Consider the following 20715-nt stretch of genomic DNA (forward strand, 5'->3'; position numbering starts at 1 on the left):
ACTATAGATGAGCAGATCTGTCTCACCTGCTCTCTTCAGGTTGGCAGGTCTCTCCCTCATTCTTTCCTGCTCCTCCTGCCTTATCCTCTGCTTCTCCTGGATCTCTCCTCCTCTCCCTGCTGATGGAGCGGCTAGCCGAGCGGCTTCCATCCCCCGGAGACGACCCCTGACTCCTCGCCCCGGTTTGAGGGTCACGGCGAGGCGGTGCCCTCCTGCCCCTGACGCGCCCGTGACCTCCTGCCTCAGGGGTCAGAGTGTCGCCGTTATCCGCCGGCCGGAACTTCTTCACCGCCCTGTGTCGCCGCTCACCGTGCAGCCTGGGGCTCCGGCGCTCACTCAGGGAGTTGTGACTCTGATGAATGGCCAGCTTTCCACTCGCAGAGACGGGCTCTGATTCAGGAGGGTCGGGCAGTGGCATGTCAATGGGATCCAGGGACTCCGGCACTGCCATCGGGGGCACTGCCATCGGGGGCTCAGGTACACCACCAGACAGGGCGACATCCAGATCCAAGGGGACGGAGGGACCTGCAGCCTGGGTCTTGGCTGGGGAGGCCAGGGGGTCTTCCAGGTGCTTCAGGCTGCCTGAAGGAGTGTGCTGGGTGGGCTTGCGGTTCTGTGACAGCTGGTTTGGTTCTACAGGCTGGGCCGGGCCCGGAGCAGGGGCGGGGGAGGAGCCAGGAGGCCCCTCCTTCTCCTCGCTGGGGGTGCTGAACAGGATCTCTCGGCTGGACATCTGGCGCTGTCTCCGCAGCTGGCTGGTCCTCTGCTCCCACACTGACATGGTCATCCTTCTTCTCCTCTCCCTCCTGGACATGAAAGAGTTAGAGGAGTTGAGAGGCGGGGGTGGGAAGCTCTCCCTGATGCTGCCCTGGGCCTCCTCCAGGGAGTAGGAGTAGGCAGGCCGGCCGCGGTGGATGGCTCTTTTCCTGTACAGGTAGGGCCGCCTCCTCCGGCTGCCACGGCTGGGGAGAGAAAGAGAAGACACAATGTCAGTGTATTGTAGCAGCCAGAGGCAATTTAGTTATTATATGCAGTGCCAAGTGTAGTACACCATAAAGTTAGCATTAGTTAAGGTTGTTAGCACTTGATTTGAGATATTTTCTTTTTAGCCTGTATTATTATTATTTATTCATCTAAATCTGGAGAAACTTTTATTTGCATTCTGGGTATTCACCTAAAGGCTAATATTTTTCATAATAACATCCGCAAATCTGATGGACTCACATTGCTACATTCCTGCTTCCCTTTTTGTTTTATGAGATGTAAAATAGTAAACAAGACATTCGTATGGAGAAATGAGTATTACACAGCAAGAGCTTTGCTCTGGCGTTCAAGCGCTTCGTAGATAACAAGCAATTTCATTTCAACATGAAGCAATTTACTGGATCAATGAAGAAGATGCTATGTCATAAATTAACCAAAGCAGGAGGAGTTGTCGTGTGGCTATAATCAAAGAAGTGAAAGATGCAGAAAGAAAACAGTGGCGTAGATACGAAAATGCAGACTCGACAAAGACTTGAGAGCTTGGAGGTACAGGAAAGAGCATGAACAGAATATTATACGAGAAGATGCGTCTAGAACATTGACCCATTTAAGAAAATCAGGCAGGCATTTTGTGAGAGATTCAGAGAGCTGAACAGACAGCGTTACTTACTGGTGCGTGAACTCTTGTGTGGTCCGTGTTATCAATGAGCGATTGGTTGAAAACAAGACATTAGTGCTGTTGTGAGCAGAGACAAAACAGGCCAGGAGACACACAGCAAAACCCAGCGACTACCCTCTTCTACACAGAGAGTCACTTCCTTTAAAATCACGCAAGACAGCTTTGTGCATGCGTTCAATGCAATCCATGTACTGTTCCCGATTTGTTATTCATTGATTAGTATAAATTAAGCAAGGTTACAACTGCTACACAGAAGACTTTCCATTCCAAACATATTTAATTGCTACATCATCTAATCTGTTTGTTTGGGAATGTTTTCCATGTTTCTTTCTAAATGTTTGATCATAATGAACTGGTCATTTTGGAGGCTAAATATTGACTGGACGCTTGATGCTTTGGTGTGTGTCTCCATCGGAGCCGAGCGGCACATTGACAAACAAGATGGTCGCAGTATTAGAACAGTCTGAACAACATTCATAAACGTCAACAGTAAGCGGCACACTGATAAAGAAGACACCTCAGGTAGATTGAGATGTTAGATAGTCAGAGCTACAGTATGGCAACAGGTATAAAACACAGAGAGATGGGCTTCATCAGCAAACAACAGTTAAGGGAGGACAGCAAGTCGGAGACCCTTTCAACAAAAACAATCACATTGGGATGCATCTCTGAGCACCGGTGCCACCTCAGAGGACATTAGCATTCTTTCAGTTCATGCTGGTAGAGAGCTGAATGAGGAAATGCGTGTGTGCTGAGCTCGAAGATATTCAGAGAGTTCAGAACGCTCAAGAGCATTTTGGGTGAAGGATTAAACTCTCTGCGCAGAGGAAGAAAAACTATACGCACTGAAAACATGATCCAAAGCGTTTCAGTCCAACATCAATCACCTGCAAATCATTCTCAGTGAGTTTTTCTTCCTGTGATCATCATGCTGGCCGGATGCATGCGTTCACCCTGTTCCACTGAGCAAACACCCTCATGCAAGTTTCTCCAAGGTCAGCAGAGGCAGCTGCTGCAGAGGCTTCACTGCTGGCATCAGAGATGAGACCATAAACCCTGAAAGTTCACACTGTCCTCTCTGAATACAGATGCTGCTGGTCCAGGTGACCCTGTGGCCTTCCACTCTTCTCTATGGCGTCTCTAAGGCACAATACTAATTGTCTTTCTCTTCAGTTCTATCTTGAAAGTTTTATCGAAGCGGTAAGAAATCTACCTCGGAGGCACTTTCAATTGTCATCTCGTCATATGCAGGGCTATCATGTCATGGAACTGTCTTGTCTTCCAAGCAATATCCGTTCAATCAATCAAAGCCATGTTTTAAAAGGAAACTCAGATCCCACCTACTGTACACTCACACACACTATCCTGAGGTTTATCACCTCTCTTTTCATCCACTTTCTATTGTTTGTTTTGGAGAGTACAAAGAAATGTGATGACTATATATACTATAAATTTTGGGTCCATTGGCTACCTAGAGGGCTAGCTGACCATGCTATCTTGTTTTGTCTTGGTTTTACATTGGCTTTTTATTAATTTTTTCCCTCTTTTTATTTAATTTTCTTTTATTCTTATTTGTTAATGTGTTTTTTTTGTTAGTGTTTTTATTTCATTGCTTGTCTGTCTGGTAATGCGTATTTTTGTCTTGGACCCCAGGAAGACTAGCTGTCGTCTAGGCGCCAGCTAATGGAGATCCTTATAATAAACAAATAAACAAATATCATCATGGCTTCCACATGCCCATGCAGTAAACTGCTCTGTTTTCAATACACAGCGTGCATATATAGGCAGCAGCCTCCACTCCTCTGCATGCACATGCACCTCCACCACCTACAACACTGTGCAGCCATTCCCTGAGGCAGATTCTGTAACCGGGCATTGATTAAATTAAGTGCGTAAAAGTCACATTTATAAATCTCTAACATTTTATGGGGAACTTAAAAGCCTCTCAGACACTTTGCTATGCTTCCTTATACTCTGTCCTGTCAACACGATCCTCCCAGAGAAGGAAGAGTCTTCGCTAAGAACCAAACTACATTACTGTAATGGGTACACCATATTCATTTGGACACTAAGTAACCCTGTCGCTATAGCGACGATATAAACAACGCCCTACCCTCTGGTGAAACCAGTAAGCCTGCCAGTAACCATGGAGACATGGACTTCAATTTAGAGCAAATAGAGCAGCTAGGAGACAAGATAGACCTGTCAGTAAAGACGTATCAATACCAGTTAGTCTGCGTCAAATTCCCTATTCTCTCAATAGGACTTATTGACGTTAAAGCGCTGAAAGCCAGCACTTAACGTTACACATTCTTGTTAGCAGCACAGCTTGAAGCTGTGACCCTTAGCCTCCATCTTATAGCCGTTGGGTATGCCGGGTGAAACTACTGCACCGCATGATAGACTCCCAACTTGCTGGAGGCTACAGTGACTCCTGCCGAGTGTTAGTGCCGTCGGTTAGTCCTATTCCCCGGGGGAAGGAGGGAGGGAGAGGAGGAGAGAGACAGAGGGAGGAGAGGAAGAGGTCAGGCAGGGGGAGTGGCTGCACACAGCACTTACTCTGAAGACATAAAGGAGGACATTGGTCCAACCTCCTTAGCCTTCTGGAGAGCATGCTTCTGGTTGAACGCTGCCTCTGCCTCCTCTTCATCCTGAGGAGAGGAGAGGAGAGGAGAGGAGAGGAGAGGAGAGGAGAGGAGAGGAGAGGAGAGGAGAGGAGAGGAGAGGAGAGGAGAGGAGAGGAGAGGAGAGGAGAATATGAATGAGAAGGAGAATGAGAATGAGAATGAGAATGAGATTGAGATTGAGATTGAAAATTTATGAATTTTAAAGTATTGAATTGAACAGAACTGATGAGTGCAGGATAGAGCAGAACCGGACACAACAGAATAGAAAACCTCAGGGAGAGTATCAAGAATAAAAGCTTTATATTGGAGGCAAGGTGACAAGGACGAGGTATAGAAAACCAGGCTTGTTCATTCAATGAAGTATTTATCTATTTAGTATTTAGGTTACCTTGGTGAGTTCTTGTGCATTAGCAAGGTTATCCACAGCAATGGCCAAGAAGACATTCAGCAGTGTGTCTGGTCACAACTGTGTTAAGGACACGGTCAAAGTGCTACCATCAATCCATCAATCCATCCATCCATCCATCCATCCATCCATCAATCAATACATTCATATAAATACATATATATTTAGGAATGTGCAATCTTCAGTTTCATTAGTAGTAAAAGTGTTAGGGTTAGTCAAGAATCCTAACCATATATATATATATATATATATATATATATATATATATATATATAATCACTTCTTGCTCTTCTTCAAAACAAAGCTTGATTTCTAACCATTTGAGCTTCTTTTACTGCTAATGAAACTGAAGATTGCACATTCCCAAAGTCCTAAAGTGGTTGAAAAATGTGCAATTAAAACAAATGAGGGTACCTCAACATGAAAGGGAGCACTCACTCAATTTAAGTTCCCTACTGAAAGCAAGCAATCAATACATGGCGTTATGGAATGAAAGCCTTGCTAGGTTTCCTCGTAGGGAGGAAGAAGGATACAGTTTCCAAACAGAGTGAGCACAATGAAGTAGATGGAGGACCACATGCCAGACCTGACTCCTCCTTGAGAGCGAATACCAGCATACATCACCTCATTCCAGTCCTCTCCTGTCAAGATCTGAGAAACACACACACACACACGCGCGCACGCGCGCACGCACACACACACACACACACACACACACACACACACACGCACACACACACACACACACACACACACACACACACACACACACACACAGACACACACACACACACACACACAGCCACAGACACACGTTTAAAAGTGCAACAATGTCATTTCAACATAATTACACATCCTTCATACTGTGGTTTTCTTCGCTGCAATAGAGTGCAGTAAAACTACAGTGAGACTGGTTCATTTCCAGACCTGAAAGACAGTCATGATGGCTGCAGGAAAGGTGTCGAAGTTTGTCGGCGTGTAGTCTTCAAAGGTGAACCTGAGAGAAAGACACGACACATATTATTATGGCACTTTAAAAAGCCGAGACAGAGCGAGGATTTGAGATGACTCTCTGTGGGAGAGAAATCAATCCTCCCCCTCTCCCACTGGCTGGCTGATGGAGTGGGAGTGCTTTTCTCTGTATTCTGGAGGCCATAGGGCCACGCGTGTCTACCTCGCCCAGCCTTTATTGAAGTGACAGCTTCTGGGAAACAGCCATGGACTCAGGGGAACAACAAGGAACAATAGCTGTGTGTGTGACAAAGACAGAATCTTAAATCTCGGGCGTCTCTCGGTCGTGAGCAAACATCTGCAGAGGACAGGCTTAACACAGGACAATCGATCTCCTCTTCAAATTGTGTGAGGAAGCGAGACAAGATGGGCCTAAAAGGAATGGGGCTCGGGAGGAGTTGACAAACATCGTTTGGAAATGAACGCAATGCTGTGTTCAATAAGGGGGGGATCTACTGAACCACAAAGTCTACTTTATGCTTTGTGGATGTGTTGTATGTATTAGAAGCAGATAGGAAATGTTGACCAAAGTGTGTGGGAGGGAGAACAGGTGCCTGTGTTTTCTGTCCAATTGATTTCACGTCTCTGTCTCTGCCCGGCTAGTTGCTAGCTTCACTCCATTTCGTTACGGACCAGCAAGCAGCCATGCACAGAGAGCAATTAAAAGAAAGATGTCTTCCCTGCTTGTACGGGACTTAAGCGCCACTGCGGCGGTATTCCACTCAGACACGGCCGTGCCTGAGTCTCTATTGCTACCTGCCACCGAAGAGCTGCATGCCGAGCAGTGCGAAGACAACGATGAAGAGGAAGAGGAGGAAGATGAGGGAGATGATGGACTTCATGGAATTCATCAGCGAGACGACCAGGTTTCTCAGTGACGCCCAGTACCTTGACAGACACAAAACGCCACATAAGCGCACGAGGAAAAAAGATGAACACAAAAGATAACTCTTGTGTTAATGTCCAAATATGTCAAAACGGTCTGTAAGGATAATGAGAAAATTACAGAGCTTACAAATAGGCTGCTTACAATTGTTGTTTCAGCGTTTTTAGGACAGAGTACGGTAGTTCTTTGTGAATAGTGGGGATTGGACAATATTATTTTATGATGCGATATATTGCATTTCTTTTTTCTGTTTTCCCCCCCATTTTCTCCCCAATTGTACTTGGCCAATTTCCCCCCCTACTGCCCCGGTCGCTGATCCACCCTCTGCCGATCTGGGGAGAGCCAGTAGACTAGCACCATGCTTCCTCTGACACATGCGCAGCTGACAGCCGCTTCTTTTCACAGTGGGGAGCTTCACCGGCAGGACGTAGCACGTGGTAGAATCACGCTATTCCCACCAGTTCCCTTCCGCCATGAACAGGCGCCCCGACCGACCAGAGGAGGCGCTAGTGCGATATATTGCAATTCAGTATAGCATCCCATCCCTGGTGAACAGTAGAAATACCAGTCTTAAGATGAAGACATAAGATAAAGTGAGATGACTGTGGCACTGACTTGGTGATCTTGAAGATCCTCAGCAGACGGAGGGCACGCAGGACACTGATGCCAAACGACGTGCCAGGCCTGAAGAAACCCCACAGCACCTCAAAGATGCTGCCCACGATGACCTAGAGACAGGTATAGGAAAACGACAGCAATGAGAACTCATAGCCACAGATGCATTGCCACCTGCACTTATGAGAGAGAGAGAGAGAATAAGACATATAGGAGAGAGAAGCAAAGCAGCAGAGACAGATATGGAGTGCCTAAGTCACACCCTCGGCATGGGACTTAAGGGATTCGGCATGGGACCTAAGGAATTTCATTCCACATTCATTTCCCCATGGAGATTTTGTAAAATCATTGGACAAACCAAGTGATTCAGCTATATTCAGAATCAGGAGAGACTAGGGATGTTCATTTTGAAAATTTTCCAAAATCGATAATCGGTGAGAATTAACGATCAATTATCGATTATCGATTTTATTAATACTTAATATTTTCAATTTTTTTTTTTTTTTTTTTTTAACAAAATGAATGCCTATGGCAGAAAATACGAAAGACAACGTGTTCTCCTCAATGAACTCTTTATTTCAATGTGTCTCCTCTCCAACACTGCTGTCCCCGGCGCATGCCGGTGTGAATTTCTCATGTTTAAAACAGTTTTGTTGGCACAAAGGCCCGTGCCCAGCCAGAAAACTAGAGACTATATGAAGCTCCACCTCACGTTAGTCGGCTGTGCAATGGAGTGGGGCGAGGAGGAACGAATTCCACCCAAACCTATTAAAAAAAAAAAAAAAAAAAAAAAAAAAAAAAAAATTAAATAATTAAAAAATCGATCCAAATGCCACAGGATCGATTCCAATCCTTAACGATCGATTATCGATTTTCGATAATTGATGAACATCCCTAGGAGAGACCATAGAAGAGGGGTTTTCAAAGTGGGAAGTGAGCCTCCAAGCACTTTCAGATGAGGCTCAGTGAATGGAAGTGGGGGGGGCGGGATTACGTTAGTTATTCAAATGAAATCTCAGAATAGCCTAAATGTGTGTGATTTTGGTAAAGAGATAGTTCAGAGATACAGCATTTTGAGGGAATTTGACAGTTTTTCCCACTTTCGCCAGAGTTTAATGCCTGAGACCTTTTTATCTATTTGGTCTTTGGTGTAGTCTGAAGTATGTTAAATAGTAATATCAAGCTATCATGATCCCATAGGCATCCAGGATTTGAGCGAGGGGGGGCTCCTTTTTCCAAACTTTGTCTTGGGGGAGGCCCGCAGTCTCAGACTTTGAAAACACCTGCCATAGAACATTTCACTCGGACCAAAAATGAAGAAAGAAAACAAAAAATAGGGAAATGAACGGGGAATGCACTTCCTCAGCTGCCATGGGCAATATTGTGATGGTGATCAGGCACTCTACAGAGGAAGGAACTGATGCTGCATCATTTCAGTACACATGTGCTTGTGCAAGAGGGAGAGAGATTACAGAGATAATGAAAGAGAGAATTAGAGGAGGAGAGCGAGTACTGACACTGCAGTCGAAGCAGTTGAAAGAGGAGTGGAAGTAGAGGCGCGGCCCCAGGCTGTACATCTTCAGGAACATCTCAGTCAGGAACAGAACCAGGAACAGGAACTCTGCATAGTCTGGAACAACAACAACAACGAGGCAAACGTCAAATACAAATACAAATTCTGTGGCTGAACCCCTTTTACACAATCCCACATCTCAGCCACCTTGGAGATCATTATTTAGGGCACCCGGGTAGCGCAACGGTAGATTCCCTGCCTATCAACACAAGGGCTGCAGGTTCGAGGCCCCGTGTTACCTCCGGCTTGGTCGGGCGTTCATACAGGCACAATTGGCCGTGTCTCTGGCTGCAATAGTGCCTCCTCTGGCCGGTCGGGGCTCCTGTTCGGGGGGAGGGGAACTGGGGGAAATAGCAGGATCTTTCCACGTGCTACGTCCTCCCGGTGAAACTCCTCACTGTCAGGTGAGAAGAAGCGGCTGGCGACTGCACAAGTATCCGAGGAAGCATGTGGTAGTAGGTACAATTCTCCCCAGAGGGGGTGCAGCAACGACCGGGACAGCAGGGGGAATTGGCTAAGTACAATTGGGGAGAAAACGCTGCGATAATCCGGAGCAATAAATCGATAAATAAACTTGATGGGAAAAATTACAATAACAACTTTCAGACCCGTGAGACAGCTTTTAGTAGCGAGAACAAAATGTGTATTACACTGTAACTGCCTGGACAGGGGACACATCCCCCGATATGGATGTAAGTAACCCCGCTTGCGGGCAGGACCTTGCTGAGATGAAATGAGGTGCGACTCACAGAGGAAGACAGACAGCCAGAAGGGCTGGTTGTGGTGAACGATGGCCACACACAGCGTGTTGAGAGCCACCAGGCTCAGCACGGTCCAGTAGAAAGTGTGCGTCTTCACCATACGGCGGATGGAGATACGCAGGAGGCGCTCCTTGCGGCGGAAATACGCCATGGGACCTCGCTTAGCACTCCTAATACTGGCTCTGGCTATGGGGAGGCATGGGGGGGTTTGGAGGGGTAAGGAATGAGAGAGGGATGGAGGGAGGGAGAGAGAGGGAGAGAGAAAGAGAGAGAGCAAATATATAATTTAAGTAAAAGTCCTTGCGTGTGCCCACTTCTTGAATCATGCTTGTAACAAAAATATACAAATATGAAACATGCATTCCCGAACCTGTAAACAACCACTGCTCATGGCTCAGCAGCATGGCTTCCTTATTGGATCCTTTTTATTTTTTTTATTTTTATTGATGTGCCCTCCAGTTTAGGTGCCCATATTTAAAGGCCTGTTCAGACACCCACTCACCCACAGAGGAGATGTCACCATATTGTTCCTCGCCTGACTGCCCTTGGTGCACCACATCCATCCCTCTTCTCTTGATGGTGGTGGCTCTCTTCAGCACTGTGAACAGAGGGAGTTGAAGAGAACGGTCCCAAAACATGCTGTTCAGATGATAGAACCTATCCATGCTGTGAGAGACTAGACGGGACATACTGTGAAGGCAGTGACACGGGGCAAGTTTTGGGGCAACATGATTGAGCAACACTGTTGCCAGGAAACTGATTTTTGACTCGATCTAACTTTCTTGCCTGCCTCAACATTGCCCAAAAATTGCATCAAATTGAATAGTATTAAGGTACCCATAGGTAGACACGAGCAGCAATATGCAAGGTTGGAATGATGATGCGATGATGAAAAGATAATGAAAGAGTAAATGGCAAGAGGAGATCACAGTAAGGATCATCTACATGACAAGCTGATGCCTGTGAAGTTGGAGCCGAAAGGGAAACTTGTGCTCATTAGTGCTGCAAAATGATCCTTTAATGTTGGTGTAATGATCCAAACAGTTTAATGCTGCTATTTGATGACATCATCTCAGTGATGGGAACTGGAACTCATGCTCAGAGGCGGCTTGACGAGCCATGCGTTTTGTTCTGATAGGAGCCATGTTTAAGAGCTGCCAGGGTCCAGACCGTGCACTGCAGAGAGCTGCCAGGGTCCAGACCGTGCAGCGCAGACATGCCAGGGTCCAGACCGTGCAGTGCAGACATGCCAGGGTCCAGACCATGCAGTGCAGACATGCCAGGGTCCAGACCATGCAGTGCAGACATGCCAGGGTCCAGACCGTGCAGTGCAGACATGCCAGGGTCCAGACCATGCAGTGCAGACATGCCAGGGTCCAGACCATGCAGTGCAGACATGCCAGGGTCCAGACCATGCAGTGCAGACATGCCAGGGTCCAGACCATGCAGTGCAAACATGCCAGGGTCCAGACTGTGCAGTGCAGAGAGCTACCAGGGTCCAGACCGTGCAGTGCAGACATGCCAGGGTCCAGACCGTGCACTGCAGAGAGCTGCCAGGGTCCAGACCATGCAGTGCAGACATGCCTTAGTAAGTATGGGGAGCATGTTGTGAACTCTCAGCACTCTTAGCACTTTGAGATTTGTTGCAAATGAAGTGCACTACAAATAAATGTATTATTATTATTATTATTAGCATTATCACTGAAGAGTTAAAGGGATGTGTCTATGATTACCTTTCATTCACCCCCCAACCCACTACCTTGTGATTTGACAAAGTATTTGCGGTAAATATTTGCCTTTTTGTTTGAATAAGCCACTGATCAAACACGCAGGCAGACACACAGACGCAGAAAAATACTGCTGCCATTTCACACACAGGAGCGTTCGCTAAAGACAGGAAGGAACACTAAGTCCTGTCAACAAAAAACGCAACTACACAACCACATACACACACAATCACACAAATACACACACACACACACACACACACACACACACACACACACACACACACACACACACACACACACACACACACACACACACACACACACACACACACACACACACACACACACACACACACACACACACACACACACACACACACACACGCACGCACGCTGGTGGCTTTTCAGACCAGTGGTTGCTAAGGCAACAGCAGTGCACCACCTCTCTTTTTAATCAAAGCTATTAGAGCTTGCATCTATTTCCATCTCAACAGCTGGACCTACTATCTGCTTTTACTACAGAGCTGTGTTAAACAGCTGGACCTACTATCTGCTTTTACTACAGAGCTGTGTTAAACAGCTGGACCTACTATCTGTTTTTACTAGAGAGCTGTGTTAAACAGCTGGACCTACTATCTGTTTTTACTAGAGAGCTGTGTTAAACAGCTGGACCTACTATCTGCTTTTACTACAGAGCTGTGTTAAACAGCTGGACCTACTATCTGCTTTTACTACAGAGCTGTGTTAAACAGCTGGACCTACTATCTGCTTTTACTTCAGAGCTGTGTTAAACAGCTGGCCCTACTAATCTGCTTTTACTACAGAGCTGTGTTAAACAGCTGGACCTACTATCTGCTTTTACTACAGAGCTGTGTTAAACAGCTGGACCTACTATCTGCTTTTACTACAGAGCTGTGTTAAACAGCTGGCCCTACTACTATCTGCTTTTACTACAGAGCTGTTATTTCACACAAAGGCCCACATTTATTTTCCCTGGAGACGAGAGGTCAGAGTCATTCTGCTTCAACTGACAAAAACATATTGGTTGTTGAATTGTTGAATAAGGACTTGTCCTTTTTCTATGTTATTCACCTTAGGTAGCCCCGGCCACTTGACCCATTGTGTCACGACTTCCTGTTCAAAACGCCGGCTGTTTTACCTGCTCAAACTAGTCTAACTCACCTGGTCAAACCTAGTTTGACTCACATAGGAGTCAGACTAGGTTTATGAGTCACAGGAAGTGTAAACACAATCTGAACTTCCAATTGTGTTTACACTTCGTGTTAGTCTCTCATGCCAGGTCTCTTCTACATAAGGTGAATAGCATTAATTTGTGTGCGTGTGTGCATTTGTTTGAGTGTATGTGTGGGAAAAGGGGCGGGGAAGTTAGTGAGAGGAGGAGCAGAAGAAAACGGTTCTCACCATAGTTACTACCTGTACTCCACTCTGGGAGGCTCCTGAGAGCTGCCAATCAATGAACATTTAATAAAAACCCTGTTGGTTTGGTGGGGAGGAAAGGTCAGACTACAGTTGATACAGTAGGCTCAGTTGGATGTGGGGTGTGGCGTCTTAGTGACTTGGTTTAGCAATATCGGTGCTTATTCTGACATGTGGCATGGAGAATTGTTTTTGAAGATGCAAAGGCACCTACCTTTTTTGTACCACAATAAAAATAATGGAAACAATATTCTGGTAAGTGTGTATTAAGCCGATTTGGCTTTTTTGTTATAAGGGCAAACCTAATTTCAATTAACTCAAATCAGGAATGCAAAAACAATCAGCCACATGAAAATGCAATTCAACGGTTCAAGGTTTTTTATATACTTCAATTTGAGGGGGGGGGGACATGGTGTGTGAACATTAAAACCACAGATACAGATACAAACACATGATTTATCAGATACACAATACATACAGTAGCATAATGGGCTTCAAAAAGCATAGAGTGTACATGCCGGTATAAAATACTGTAGATAGGATTTGAGCAGAGATTGAGTATGAAAAGTGGAGCCAGCAAAAGCAAAAACCTTTAGGCCTACTGTCTTACCATCCAGGGCAGAAGGTCCGGAGTTCTTATTCTCCTCTGCCAGCATCACCTCCTCTGCAAAAGAAAAAAGTGAAACCATGATCAGACATGAACAGTAGATGATGATGATTCAGATGGGGAGAGCTATACAGGCATTGTTTATAATACACTACCAGTCAAAAGTTTGCATCCCCACATGCTACTTTATCTTTACTATTTTTTACATTTTAGACTATATTAGTAGTAATAAAGAATTCAAAAATACACAAATGGAATTATTATGCAGTGACCAAATCAAGTGTTAAACAAATCAAAACTATCTTGTCATTTAAATTCTTCAAAGCATTCTTCCTTTGCCTTGGAAAGGCACAGGCTTTGGTAAGAAATTCATACATACTGTACTGTAGGTATCAAACTACTTTAGATCAACTTTAGATCAAAATGGCTTTAAGCTAATGAAAAATACAATACATGCAATCAAGTGTGTCCAAACCTTTGACTGGTAGGGTATCTAAAATACCTTCACTTGATGCTAAGGTAGTCAAACCTTCTGTGTACGTCCATGCCAAATTTGTACCATCAGATCTTAATTGTGGTGAAAGAAACAGTTGATTGGACTGGAATGGACTGGGATTAGTCCTGTTTTCCACAATCAAGACAATTAGCCTTAAAGCTTCAAGCGAAACATCACATTTCTTTTCTCATCAAGAAATCCCCATCCTTGGCATCAGGGGTGTAGTGGTAAATACAGAGGTGGGTAAACTATCCAAGGTGAGTAGTTTACCCACCTTGTTTCCCCTCATTGATTGACACAGGTGATCTGAAAATAGGTGATTGCCTCCTTTCAAAGAGGTGGGTAAACTGCGTTTACATGTTTTTACCCTCCACTACGCCCCTGCTTGGCATCCCTGAGCAGTGACTGAGCAGAGACTAATGCCACCTGCTCTGTCGATCCAGACCCTGAGCAGTGACTGAGCAGAGACTAATGCCACCTGCTCTGTCGATCCAGGCCCTGAGCAGTGACTGAGCAGAGACTAATGCCACCTGCTCTGTCGATCCAGGCCCCCTGAGCAGTGACTGAGCAGAGACTAATGCCACCTGCTCTGTCGATCCAGGCCCTGAGCAGTGACTGAGCAGAGACTAATGCCACCTGCTCTGTCGATCCAGGCCCCCTGAGCAGTGACTGAACAGAGACTAATGCCACCTGCTCTGTCGATCCAGGCCCTGAGCAGTGACTGAGCAGAGACTAATGCCACCTGCTCTGTCGATCCAGGCCCTGAGCAGTGACTGAGCAGAGACTAATGCCACCTGCTCTGTCGATCCAGGCCCTGAGCAGTGACTGAGCAGAGACTAATGCCACCTGCTCTGTCGATCCAGGCCCTGAGCAGTGACTGAGCAGAGACTAATAATGCCACCTGCTCTGTCGATCCAGGCCCTGAGCAGTGACTGAGCAGAGACTAATGCCACCTGCTCTGTCGATCCAGGCCCGATAGCCGTTCAGCTCTCTCTCAATCTGCTGCTGCCGTCTCAGTTTCATGAAGGCCCTGCGGTTCTCCACCCTCTCTCTCTCCTTGGCAAACTCCCTGCAAACAAACAAAAGCACACAGTCATTTATTGACACTTTGTGCGTGTGATCACGTCAGTAGTATTCATAACTGCCATCTCACTGAGATCCATTTCTTTTACAGGACTGGGGCAAGAGTGACAGTGTTGTTTGTCGTGACCTGACCTCATCATTCAACCAGGAGAGGAGAGGGGAGCAGAGGGGAGAGGAGAGGAGAGGAGAGGAGAGGAGAGGAGAGGAGAGGAGAGGAGAGGAGAGGAGAGGAGGAGAGGAGAGGAGAGGAGAGAGGAGGGGAGGAGAACAGAGGAGAGGGGAGCAGAGGGGAGGAGGAGAGGGGAGAGGAGGGGAGGGGAGGAGATGAGAGCAGAGGAGAGGAGAGGAGAGGAGAGGAGAGGAGAGGAGAGGAGAGGAGAGGAGAGGAGAGGAGAGGAGAGGAGAGGAGGAGAACACAGTATCAGGGCTAGAGGTGAACAGAGAAGAGTTGGGGAGGGTAAGGAGAAGGAAGGGAAGACAAAAGGAAACAACATAGGCAAAGGAGCTCTCTGTCTCTCTCACAGAGGAGGTAATGACAGTGGGTTGCCCATTAACCTTTCCGTAAAACTCATTCACTATAGACCCTGACAGCATGTATGAAAACCATGCTGCCTGGCTTGACAGACAGGCCTGACAGAGAGTGCAACGTCCCCCCACCCCCCGATCAGTCTGTCTGTGTCTCTCTATCTAAAGTGTGAACGTACCCAGACAGGACTCCCAGCACCAGGTTGAGCACAAAGAAAGAGCCAATGATGATGAGTGGGATGAAGTAAAGCCAGTTCCAGGTGGAGCCCAAGGCATCGTTGGTCTGGAACAACAACAAAAGTCCAATAGTTCAGTAAAATCGAATAAAACCGGAGTAGATTCATGCCACCACTGGGAAACAAGACTGGAATACCAATATTATTTGTTTATTTAATCGGATTCCCATTAGCTGACGCCAAGACGCCAGCTAGTCTTCCTGGGGTCCAAGCAGCAATATACATTACATAACAGACTATCAATAAAATATACACAAATATAATATACAAATATACAATACAACAATGGGTAAAAGACAACAATGGGTAAAAGCTAATTTAGAAACAGATCAAACAATGTGGCAAGGTATGCAAGACAGTAAATATGTACAGAAATATATCTTCAGAGGAAGACACTTATTAATTATTATATAACTTCGATTCCGGTAGATCTCGGGCCATCAATAAGTAGCTCGCCAAAGAAATCAATTTTTACTTAATTTTTTATGCATAAACTAAATCCCACTCATGTAGCTAACTTAGTATCTACAGTATTTAACATAACAACATTATTAAATAATTAATTAAATAAATAATATAATAATTTTCAAATGTACTTGGGGGGACAAGGGAAAAAGGAAGTAGCTCCCGACTAGTTTTATTTTTTGTAAGTAGCTCATCCTAAAAAAAGTCTGCGCACCCCTGGTGTAGGTGTTTTAATGGCTGCTGAAGGTTGAAGTCGGAGAGCAGAGAGAGCGCACGAACAGAGACGTGATGGGTATCACTAACAGAGAGCAGAGAGAGTGCACGGACAGAGACGTGATGGGTATCAGTAACAGAGAGCAGAGAGAGTGCATGAACAGAGACGTGATGGGTATCACTAACAGAGAGCAGAGAGAGTGCACAAACAGAGACGTGATGGGTATCAGTAACAGAGAGCAGAGAGAGTGCACGAACAGAGACGTGATGGGTATCAGTAACAGAGAGCAGAGAGAGTGCACGGACAGAGACGTGATGGGTATCAGTAACAGAGAGCAGAGAGAGTGCACGAACAGAGACGTGATGGGTATCAGTAACAGAGAGCAGAGAGAGTGCACAAACAGAGACGTGATGGGTATCAGGAACAGAGAGCAGAGAGAGTGCACGAACAGAGACGTGATGGGTATCAGTAACAGAGAGCAGAGAGAGTGCACAAACAGAGACGTGATGGGTATCAGGAACAGAGAGCAGAGAGAGTGCACGAACAGAGACGTGATGGGTATCAGGAACAGAGAGCAGAGAGAGTGCACGAACAGAGACGTGATGGGTATCAGTAACAGAGAGCAGAGAGAGTGCACGGAGAGAGACGTGATGGGTATCAGGAACAGAGAGCAGAGAGAGTGCACGGACAGAGACGTGATGAGTATCAGTAACAGAGAGCAGAGAGAGTGCACGGAGAGAGACGTGATGGGTATCAGTAACAGAGAGCAGAGAGAGTGCACGGAGAGAGACGTGATGGGTATCAGTAACAGAGAGCAGAGAGAGTGCACGGAGAGAGACGTGATGGGTATCAGGAACAGAGAGCAGAGAGAGTGCACGGACAGAGACGTGATGGGTATCAGTAACAGAGAGCAGAGAGAGTGCACGAACAGAGACGTGATGGGTATCAGGAACAGAGAGCAGAGAGAGTGCATGAACAGAGACGTGATGGGTATCACTAACAGAGAGCAGAGAGAGTGCACAAACAGAGACGTGATGGGTATCACTAACAGAGAGCAGAGAGAGTGCACAAACAGAGACGTGATGGGTATCAGGAACAGAGAGCAGAGAAAGTGCACGGAGAGAGACGTGATAGGTATCGGTAACAGAGAGCAGAGAGAGTGCACGGACAGAGACGTGATGGGTATCAGGAACAGAGAGCAGAGAGAGTGCACGGAGAGAGACGTGATGGGTATCAGGAACAGAGAGCAGAGAGAGTGCATGGACAGAGACGTGATGGGTATCAGTAACAGAGAGCAGAGAGAGTGCACGGAGAGAGACGTGATGGGTATCAGGAACAGAGAGCAGAGAGAGTGCACGGAGAGAGACGTGATGGGTATCAGTAACAGAGGGCAGAGAAAGTGCACAAACACAGACGTGATGGGTATCAGTAACAGAGAGCAAAGGAAATGTGGAGGAGATTGGAGGCATCCTGCACCAGAGAGGAGAGTATTTCTGAAACCAATATAGAAACAAAACAACACATTACATCTCTGCTTTACTTCAGCGCCTTGAGCTTGAGAAAGTCAACATGACCTGTTTTTTGTGTAAGCGGTATGTGAGTATATTGCTCTGGGAACATATTCAGTTGTTCCTACAGTGTTGTGGCAGGCCTAGCATTCGCTAATGTAATTGCTTTAACCACAGTAAGTCTTTTCAGTATAAGTAAAGCCTACAAGATCTGTAAAATTACTTTACAGATCCCTCTACAGATCCCTCTAAACTCATGTTTTAAGATGTATATAAAATACATACTTTGAATAATAATTTGTGTCTGATGGTTTTCCCCCTGCAAAAAAGGATAAATTATCTTGTTAAAATCCTTAAAATGACTTCCACTCCTGCCTCATAAAAAATTCCAAAGCAACCAATCAGGGTTATCTAGATTAGAACATAATTAGCCAATCACAGCATAGAAACAAGGGCTTTAACTGCTGGATACTGGACAGGGATTGGCTCCAGTATTTGTAATGTCATGAATCATGCTAGTTGAAAACAGCCTTCTAGTGTCAAAGTCTGCAGAGACGTCATTCTGCACAGTGAAGCGCAAACATCCAACTGAAGGAACAAGAAGAAAAACAGATTTTTGACTTTAGGGGGTCTTTCTGTTTTTTCTTTTATTAAACTGAAGAACATAGTATGTATTTCCTTATTAGGATGTAATGGAATATAAAATGTTTCCCCTTTTTTAATCTCATTTTATGTTACTTTATTTCTGTCCGTACTCTGCGTTCATTTCGTGCGTATTTCTGTCTGTCCTCTGAAAGCTTACGGATATGCATGAAACGCAGCAGAACCACACACACACACTCACACATTTGACTCTCTACTGCCCACTGGTGGATGTATTGTTTAACATGAAACCGACGTGAAAGACGCAGGAAATATATGTGTGCAGTGACGATTACGAAGAAAAGGTAGAGCATGCACATCTACAATAAGGCAGGTGCTGGACAAATAAAGCAAATAACTAGAAAAGCAAGTAGAGTCCGCACACTGAAATTTTCAGGCTCCTGGTCAGTTTATTAAACTGAACGATTACACCATTTGAAACAGACGCATTTATTTTCGTAAGAAAATGGAGTATAAATGAGCCTTTAAACGCAATGGGATTTTTGTATGGGGATTTTGGTTAAATGCTTGAAATAAGGTCAGTCGTTAACAAAAGTTTATGAAACAGCGATCTGGGAACCCAATGGTTAAAAAAAATAATAGAGGGTATGCACACCCACTGAAACACGCCCCCTCAATCAGGAATGAGTGTCAAAATGAGTGTCAAGTTCCTCCCTGAGTAGCAGGTGTCAGTAATCTAGGCTGATTACTGCATTCAAGCTCAGTCTTGTTGTGACTCAGTGGGTGTGACCCCACAGTGACTTCTGCCTCTGTGACATCACATGCATACCCTCTATTGTTTTTCTCTCTAACCTCTGGGGGCAGGCTCGTTTGAATGCCTGAATAACCGGAACTCAAGCGGCTCCGGAAGAAAATCCCTTTCCGCTGCCTGCAAGCTCTGCCATTGCCTCCGACCTAGTCTCACATGCTCAGACCGACCGGCTCTGACCATTTATGGATTTCCTTTCCGCTTCCTGCATGCGTCCAATTCCTCCGCCGCTATGAAACAACAACAACGCTAGCTCATATTGCTACACGCTGAAAATGGTTTCTGAAAGTTTTACTACACACCAGTTGACTCGGTTGACTGTCGGTCACGTTCACTCCATTTTGATTGGGTAAAGCAGCATGTGAGTCTGCCCCCTACTGGGCACTGTTATTCAGCTTTTCACACAGTTTGCCGACAGATTTTCGATGCAAGTGGAAAGTCAGTCTGAAGAGATGAATGAAACTTTGTGTTCAGCAAGATCATCTTCACAAACGAGGACCAATTTTATCGAAGCGTAAATGCGTTTTTATCGCGATTTTCCGAAAACGCTTCAAAAGTCATTTAAAGTGGTCTTCATTTGTGAAGACTATCTCGCTGAACACAGAGTTCGCTGTTTCATAAACTTTGGTTAACCACAGACCTTATTTCATGCATTTAACCAAAATCCCCATACAAAAATCCCATTGACTTTTAGACGAAGCTAAGCGGAACTAGCTTGACTAGCTGAGTTGTCCTACAAAACACGTCATCCCTACGGTACTTTATTGGAGCAGGTTTTAGGGTCAGCAGCATCTCCTGTTCAACAGCAGCAGCATGTCATTCATTCCCTCCCATTCCTGCGTCTTTCCACCTTCATCAGTAAAGCCCATTCAGCATCACTTAAGGAAACGTAATACAATCAGTCTGACCAATCATCTGCCTTCATCCATCTCAATAAACAACCCAAAGAGCAGGGCAGGCCACCGCAAATTATAGCCTGCCACAACAGTTGCCGTCTGTGTGTGTACGTCTGTGTGTGTGTGTGTGTGTGTGTGTGTGTGTGTGTGCTGTGTGTGTGTGTGTGTGTGTGTGTGTGTGTGTGTGTGTGTGTGTGTGTGTGTGTGTGTGCGCGTGTGCGTGCGCCTCTTCACTGAGATAACCTGAGTTGAAGCCACTTGCAAAAACAACATAGCATAAAGGAAAGAAAGATTCATGAGTGAATTTCACAAACAAACAAAGAAACAAAAAGTCCTTCCCTTGCCTTATGTAAACGGGGATTTGCCACGTTTGTTTGTCTCAAAATGCTTTTGTGTTGATTTCACAAGAGCAGGATTTTGTGCAAAGTCCAGCAGCAGCTCATTCTGCTCGCTTACAACCAGAGGTGAACATGATTGGACTTGATTTGTTGGGTGGTCATGGAGGCAAGGGCTAAATCAAATTAGTGGATGGTGCCACTGCCTGCCTGCCTGGTTTGTGTGTGTC

The 20715-nt window shown here is 45.6% G+C and overlaps 1 protein-coding gene across 1 annotated transcript in view; it reads right to left on the reverse strand.

Moving 5' to 3' along the window:
* cacna1ea (calcium channel, voltage-dependent, R type, alpha 1E subunit a) overlaps window positions 1–20715 on the reverse strand; it is a gene marked incomplete at both ends in the record, with an annotated part of 139103 nt that overhangs the window by 30522 nt on the left and 87866 nt on the right. The window contains 14 exons of the mRNA XM_083647225.1: window positions 27–962; window positions 4223–4314; window positions 4679–4746; window positions 5230–5347; window positions 5624–5693; window positions 6464–6595; window positions 7209–7321; window positions 8726–8838; window positions 9531–9736; window positions 10041–10140; window positions 12695–12736; window positions 13320–13373; window positions 14766–14881; window positions 15600–15703. Coding sequence (XP_083503351.1) covers window positions 27–962; window positions 4223–4314; window positions 4679–4746; window positions 5230–5347; window positions 5624–5693; window positions 6464–6595; window positions 7209–7321; window positions 8726–8838; window positions 9531–9736; window positions 10041–10140; window positions 12695–12736; window positions 13320–13373; window positions 14766–14881; window positions 15600–15703 — 2264 coding nt within the window. The remainder of the gene's footprint in view (window positions 1–26; window positions 963–4222; window positions 4315–4678; window positions 4747–5229; window positions 5348–5623; window positions 5694–6463; window positions 6596–7208; window positions 7322–8725; window positions 8839–9530; window positions 9737–10040; window positions 10141–12694; window positions 12737–13319; window positions 13374–14765; window positions 14882–15599; window positions 15704–20715) is intronic.

This window comes from Poromitra crassiceps, assembly GCF_964638095.1.
Source record: "Poromitra crassiceps genome assembly, chromosome: 12".
NCBI classification, from domain to species: Eukaryota; Metazoa; Chordata; class Actinopteri; order Beryciformes; family Melamphaidae; genus Poromitra; species Poromitra crassiceps.